The sequence below is a fragment of the Condylura cristata genome, unplaced genomic scaffold, assembly GCF_000260355.1.
Source record: "Condylura cristata isolate star-nosed mole 26May11 unplaced genomic scaffold, ConCri1.0 scaffold00068, whole genome shotgun sequence".
Classification (NCBI taxonomy): Eukaryota; Metazoa; Chordata; class Mammalia; order Eulipotyphla; family Talpidae; genus Condylura; species Condylura cristata.
Genome location: NW_004567169.1, coordinates 111529 through 117675, shown reverse-complemented (window position 1 = coordinate 117675; position 6147 = coordinate 111529). Strand labels below are relative to the sequence as shown.

Here is a 6147-nt window from a genome sequence, read left to right as displayed (position 1 = left end):
CAGCGAGGGGCGCGCCTACGACACGGACGCCGGCCCGGTGTTCGTCAAGGTCAACCGCAGGGCGCAGGTGCGGCGGGCGGGCGGCGGGACCCTGCCTGGGCGGTGGCCACCAGCCGTCCTGGGGCGCCTTCGGGCCTTCTCAGCAGGGGGGGGGGGCCGCGTTCATTTCCTTCGTTTGCTGGATGCAGTTTTGGCTTTGACGTGTCACTCTCCCGCAGCTGGGGATGCTGGCCCCAGGCTCCTTGTCTCCCCTGCGCCGGGGTGGGGGTTGCTGGTTGGGACCCCCAGGGCCAGGCTGGCAGATGTGGCTTCCATGGCCTGTTGGATATTAACTCGTGAGAAATGCTCAAGCAAAAAGGCTTCACAGATGGAGGGGGAATCATTTCTGTGCAGCCCAGGGGCACCCCAGATCCTGAGAGCAGGCGCAGAGGATACCCTGGTCTGGGTGCACCCCCACATGGAGCCACCAGGAGCTCTGTGGTCCTGCCTGGGGGCAGAAAGGGGGTGCCTCTCTGGGGTCTCCGGGAGTCTAAGGGGGAGCTTGAGAGATGGGGAGCCCCTGGCTCCAGCGCAGCCATGGCTGCCCCCGGGGCCTATGCCCGGCTCCCCCCCCCCAGCTTACCACCCGGCAGACCGGCTCTGCTCCTTTGCCAGGTGTGTGGGTCACTTGGAGGGGGACCCAGGCTGACCGTCAGCAGCCTGCACTCTGAGGGGTGCCTGCACAGCAGGGCATTCTGAAGCACCCCACGTGACTGCAGCCCGTGTCCCCAGGAGTTGCCACATGCCTCTGGCACCAGGTGGCATTCACGGTGTCGCACTGTACTCCCCAGCATCTCCATGGCACCCTCAGTACCCCAGTCCCTCGGAACTGCTCCGCATGCCTCCCTGCTGCCACTGTCTGTGCTTGCTGCAGGGGCGCCTGCTCCCAGCACCCCCCACCGGCCTTGCCCCTGGGTCTGACCATCTGGGCTGCACCAGCCTCCTCTCCCTGGCCGAGGCCTGTCCACAGAGGCCTCTACGGCTGGAACTCAGAGAAATGTCCTGGACGCAGGCCCGGCAGATGTTCGAGGGGGAGATGGCGAGCCTGGAGGCCCTCCGGAGCACCGGCCGGGTGCGGGCGCCGAGGCCCCTCAAGCTGATCGACTTGCCCGGTGGGGGGGCTGCCTTTGTGATGGAGCACCTGAAGATGCGCAGTCTGAGCAGGTGGGGTCAGAGGGAGGGACTGGACGGCTGCGGGGAGGACAGGCAGAGCAAGAGGGGAGCGCGCCTCGGGCTGCCCGAACCCCGCCATTCCTGGGGCCCATCTGGCCTGGCGGGGTGCGTCCTGCCGGCGCGGGCCTGGGAGTGGGGCGTGCCGGGTCCGCGTCCCCCGCAGCCAGCCAGGGCGGAGAGCTCTGGCTACGACCTCACCTGATTACCAAAACTTGTGCAGTCCCTGAAAGACAGAAAGCACAAACGCAGGCACAGGGACACGCGGCCGGGCTGGCGCGTGGCGGAGATGACCTCTCTCCGCGCCTGGGCTGCGCGCTGGCATTCGCGGAGCTGTCTGTCCCTCCGTGGCGCCGCGCCGCTTCCCACCACTCAGCGGGGCTGGCAGGCGCTGACCGCGCCTCAGAGCGCCACCCCCGCGGCTGGCGCTCATCCCGCTGGCCGGTCTCTCTGCCCACAGCCAGGCGTCTGTCCTCGGAGACCAGGTGGCCGATTTGCACCTTTACAACCAGAGGCTGGGGGAGAAGCTGAAGGAGACGGCGAGCGCCGTGGGTGCGTCCAGGCTGTGTCCACCCTGGAACCGTGCCCGCTGCAGGGCGGCCTGGACTGTTGCTGGGGATGCTCCAGAGATAGGGTGACTTGCACCCTGCCCCTTACACGGCATGTGCGGGCGAGATTGCCCATATGAATTCTGACTGCTGATAAGCTCCTGACTTGCTAGTACCCTTTTCCTTCTACTGTGGGATGGACGGTGGGTGTGGTCGGGGGCGGGCGTGGCCCGAGGGAGGGGTGTGGGGCAGTGCAGCCCAGGCCTCGCAGATGACCAGCCTTCTCTATCCGCAGGCCAGCCAGCCGAGCCCCAGCACGTGACCAAGTTTGGCTTCCACACCGGGACCTGCTGCGGCTTCATCCCGCAGGTGAGCGCGGGCATCCCTGCTTAGCCGGTAGCCCGCACTAGCCCGGCCCACCTGGTGTGCAAAGGCTGCGGAGGGCGGCCAGGGGTCACGCCAGGTCCGCCACCCCACCTCGGGATCGAGGCTTAGTGCTGGTGACACTTCCGGCTCTGGGCACTTGTAAAAGGGCCTTGGTGTCTGGAGTTGGCGTTTTCCCAGTTGGTGGTCACCGGGGGCGAGATCTGCATGAAGCCAGAGGCGATTCCGGGGTCCCAGCCAGGGCAGCCCTCACTCCCACGGTTCCTGCCCGTCCTGGTGAGGAGCTGGCCCAGGACACGGTGGTCCTGCCCGGGCTGCCCTGGCTTGTTCCGCTGGCCTCCCACGGTGGCTGTCGTGGTTCCCAGATCTGGGGAGCGGAGTGTGCACACCCAGTGGTTGAGGGGGCCTGATGGGGCTGGTCTATGAGGGACGCGGGCGGGCCTGGGTGTCCCTTCAGACTCCAGGGTCAGCGAGCCAACCGGTCAGATGCAGCTGCCAGAGGGGGCCAGCGCCTCACTCATTTCTGCCGACGACACCAGGGAGCCCCAGGTGGGGCGCCCAGGGAAGGCTGAGAGGCTGCCTGGGGGCTCTCAGCCCACGGGGTTTAGTGCTCTCTGCGTGCGCTGAGCTCTGCCCTGGTCAACACGGACCAGCTCAGGACTGTGTGATAGATGGGGCTGTTTGTGGGGCCCAGCGGTGGCCAGGTCAGGGACTGGGAATTGCCAGCCCGGACTGCCCACTGTCTGGGGCCCAACCCCCTTTGTTACTTTTAAAGATTTATTTATTTATTTAAGCACAGTACAGCTGGGGTGCAGGCCAGAGGTGTGAGGGCGAGGGGACTCTCCAGAGACAGGCAGGTCCACTGAGACGCACTGCTGAGGGGCCAGCGGGGAGACAGGAGGGGTCTGCTGCCCTGCCCTGTGAGTCACTTCCTGGCCAGGGATGGACTCAAGCTGCAGTGGCAGGCAACGGCTTCCTAGTGCTGAGTCTGACCGCTGTGCCCACAAGCCGTGTCTTTTATGGCCTGGCCACTCCGAGCAAGACTGACCCTGGCCTGCGCGGGCCTGGCGGAGTAAGCTGCAGGCTGTCGGGAGAAGGTCCCCCACCGTGGAGGGGCAGCGGCCAGGCCCCACACGAGGATCAGCCGCCCTGGGATGTGTGCGCCCTCGACGCTCCCCCCCGGGGAGCTTCGCCCAGTGCCCCTCCGCGTCTCTGCCAGAGCCGACCCGATGCATTATCGCGGGCCAGGATAAGCGGCGCCGGGGGAGCCACGGTCGGCGGGCTTGCGGGGTCTGGCCACTCGCCTGAGTCCCCCAGCAGAGCCGGCCTCCCACCACACTCAGTGTGTCCTGTGTGGGCGTCGAGCAGCACCCTGGGAGCTGGCTCCTGACAGCGGGTGTGGGCTCTGCCCACATGCTCGGTTGCTGGCCATCGGGCTGACCGTCCAGAGCTGTGTCCTCATCAGCCCGGCGCCATCCCGCGGCCCTCGCCGCGCTCTTTGCTGGAGACCTGAGTGGCTGATGTGAGTGTTGCGCCCCATCTTCTCTGGACTGCGGGGGGCGAGGAGCAGCTTTGAAACCTGCGTTCTGTGCACCTCTCCCGCCCTCTGCGGTCGCTTAAGCTGGGAATCGAGTTCGCCCTGATCGTGCCTCGGCGGGTTGAGTGTGTGTGCTGCCGCCCCCGCCGTTGACCGGCTGAGGCGCCGGCTGGCTGCATCGGGCTCTTCTTCCTCACTGGCCAGGTGAACGAGTGGCAGGACGACTGGGCCACCTTCTTCACCCGGCACCGGCTACAGGCGCAGCTTGACCTCATTGAGAAGGAGTACGGCGACCGGGAGGCGCGAGAGCTCTGGGCGCAGCTGCAGGTGGGCATGGCGGCCGGGGGCAGGAGCGTGGCCGCACTGTCGCTGTGTCCGCGGTAACTGTGCGTCCACTCTTACCTTCCCGCCCGATGCATCTTTGAGCCGGTGGGGCGGGGCGCAGAGGCCGCTTCGCAGGCAGGGCTCCCCGGGCCGGCCAGGTGCTCCCCTTCAGGGCGAGGGGCGAGGGGCCTGGGAGGCACAGGCGAGTGCCAGCGCGAGACTGGCAGGCAAGAGGCCGCCTGCACAAGGCCACTGGGCTGTGTGGCTCTGCCGGCCACGGGCTCCCAGCACCCTGGGGGGAGGGCGCCTGGGCCCCTGCACCAAGTGGGGCCCCGGCCCACCACCTGCAGCAGCAGGGGCACCCGGGGCTGCCTTCCGGCGCTGAGGGCTGGCGCCTCGTGCCCCGCCACCTCCAGCTGCAGGTCCCCCAGCTGTTCTGTGGCCTCGACATCGTCCCCGCCCTGCTCCACGGGGACCTCTGGTCTGGAAACGTGGCCGAGGACGACGTGGGGCCTGTTGTCTATGACCCGGCTTCCTTCTACGGCCACGCTGAGTTCGAACTGGCGATTGCCCTGATGTTCGGGGGTTTTCCCCGCCCCTTCTTCACCGCCTACCACCGGAAGATCCCCAAGGCCCCGGGCTTTGACCAGCGGCTGCTGCTGTACCAGCTCTTCAACTACCTGAACCACTGGAACCACTTTGGGCCTGCGTACCGGGGCCCGTCCCTGGCCACCATGAGGAAGCTTCTAAAGTAGCCGAGGGCCCAGGGCAGTGCCCAGGTGACCTGGGCAGCCATACGGGATAATAAAGCCTGGCCAGAGCTTCAGGGCTGGCTCTCGGCCTCTCTCGCCTGTCTCTGCCCTCTGTGCAGTGGGCCCAGAGGCCTCGGGTGCCGAGGCTCCGGAGGGGTGGTGCAGTGGGGTGTTTAACACAGATCTGGGCTTCACCTAGGCAGAAGTCCCCCACCTCTGGACCTCTGTAGCTCAGGCAGAGCTGGGGACCACGACGGCCCACCCCTTGAGCTGACCGGAGGGGCTCTGAGCCCACCCTTGCTGGACGGCAGGCCCAGGCAGTGGGCAGCAGCCAGCACAGCCTGCCCTTGGCCCATTCCCGCCTGCAGTGCTGTGCCCTCGCTGGGCCCTTGCTGGGCGTCCGGCCAGGCTGGTGCAGGTTTTGGGGCCCTGAGAGACGCTATGGCCAGCACAGCGCCCCCAGATGGGTGGCGCCCCCAGCCACTGGTGCGTGTTCAGAGACAGCAGGCCCGGCGGGCTTGTTCCCGCAGAACGGCCAGTTACTCTGTGACAGTAGCGCGGGCACGTTTCCCCTCCCAGAGCTGGTCGTCGCGGGTCCAGAGGCGGCCAGAACCGGGGTGACGCCAGCCCGGGCCACCGAGCCTGTGGAGGCTTCCTGAGGAAACCACCGACGCACCCTTACCCGGGTCTGCGCAGGGAGGGGCCGAGAGCCGGAGGGGCAGGGCCGGCAGGGGCCCGCGAGCGAGCACGCGGGAGGCCCCGGGGGCGCGGGCCAGAGTCCCGACCTTCGCCGTGCAGCCCCGCGAGTCCCCCGGACTCGACTCCGCCCTCAGGCCTCGCCCCGCCCGCGGCTCCGCCCAGCAGCAGGCCCCGCCCACACAACCCCGCCCCGCCACGAGGCTCCTCCCAGCAACAGGCCCCGCCCACCCCAGGCCCGCCCCGCTGGAGGCTCAGCCCTGGTCCCACCCCAATGGACCCGGCTCCCGCTTCAGGCCCCTGTCCGGGCGCAGACCCCACCCCCGCCCAGTCCTCCAACAGCCCCCCTCAGGCCTTCTCCAGACTCGCTCCGCCCGACTCGACCCTGCCCCAAGTCCCGCCGTTCAGGCCCTGGGCTCCTCCCAGCTCCATCCCGCCGCGGCCTCGGCCCGCTTGGTTCTCTTCCGCAGCGCGGTCAGCACCCTTAGGGTTCCGCTCCGCGGGGCGCCCTCTGCGCGGGCTCTTTTGGTGGCCGGCGCGATCCGTAGTGGGCGGGGCCGGGGCCGGAGGTTGCGGGGCGGGGCCAGCGCGGTTGCCGCCTCCAAGGGCACGCCTCACCGGCTCCTCAGCGCGCCTCACCGGCTCCTCAGCGCGCCTCACCGGCTCCTCAGCGCGTCTCCCCGGCTCCTTCCTCGGA

The 6147-nt window shown here is 68.5% G+C and overlaps 1 protein-coding gene across 3 annotated transcripts; it reads left to right on the top strand.

Moving 5' to 3' along the window:
* The first annotated feature begins 6 nt into the window (after positions 1 to 6).
* FN3K (fructosamine 3 kinase) lies at positions 7 to 4850 on the top strand. 3 transcript variants are annotated; one of them, XM_012734766.1, is made up of 6 exons: positions 7 to 67; positions 1052 to 1203; positions 1670 to 1761; positions 2053 to 2126; positions 3883 to 4005; positions 4419 to 4850. In XM_012734766.1, exons 2-6 carry the CDS (start codon positions 1061 to 1063, stop codon positions 4755 to 4757), a joined length of 771 nt encoding a protein of 256 aa, XP_012590220.1. In that variant the 5' UTR covers positions 7 to 67; positions 1052 to 1060; the 3' UTR covers positions 4758 to 4850. The 3 variants fall into 3 exon arrangements, with proteins under 3 accessions (XP_012590220.1, XP_012590221.1, XP_012590219.1); XM_012734767.1 differs by lacking the exon at positions 7 to 67 and adding an exon at positions 161 to 797; XM_012734765.1 differs by lacking the exon at positions 7 to 67 and having other exon boundaries at positions 161 to 1203.
* Positions 4851 to 6147: the final 1297 nt, after the last annotated feature.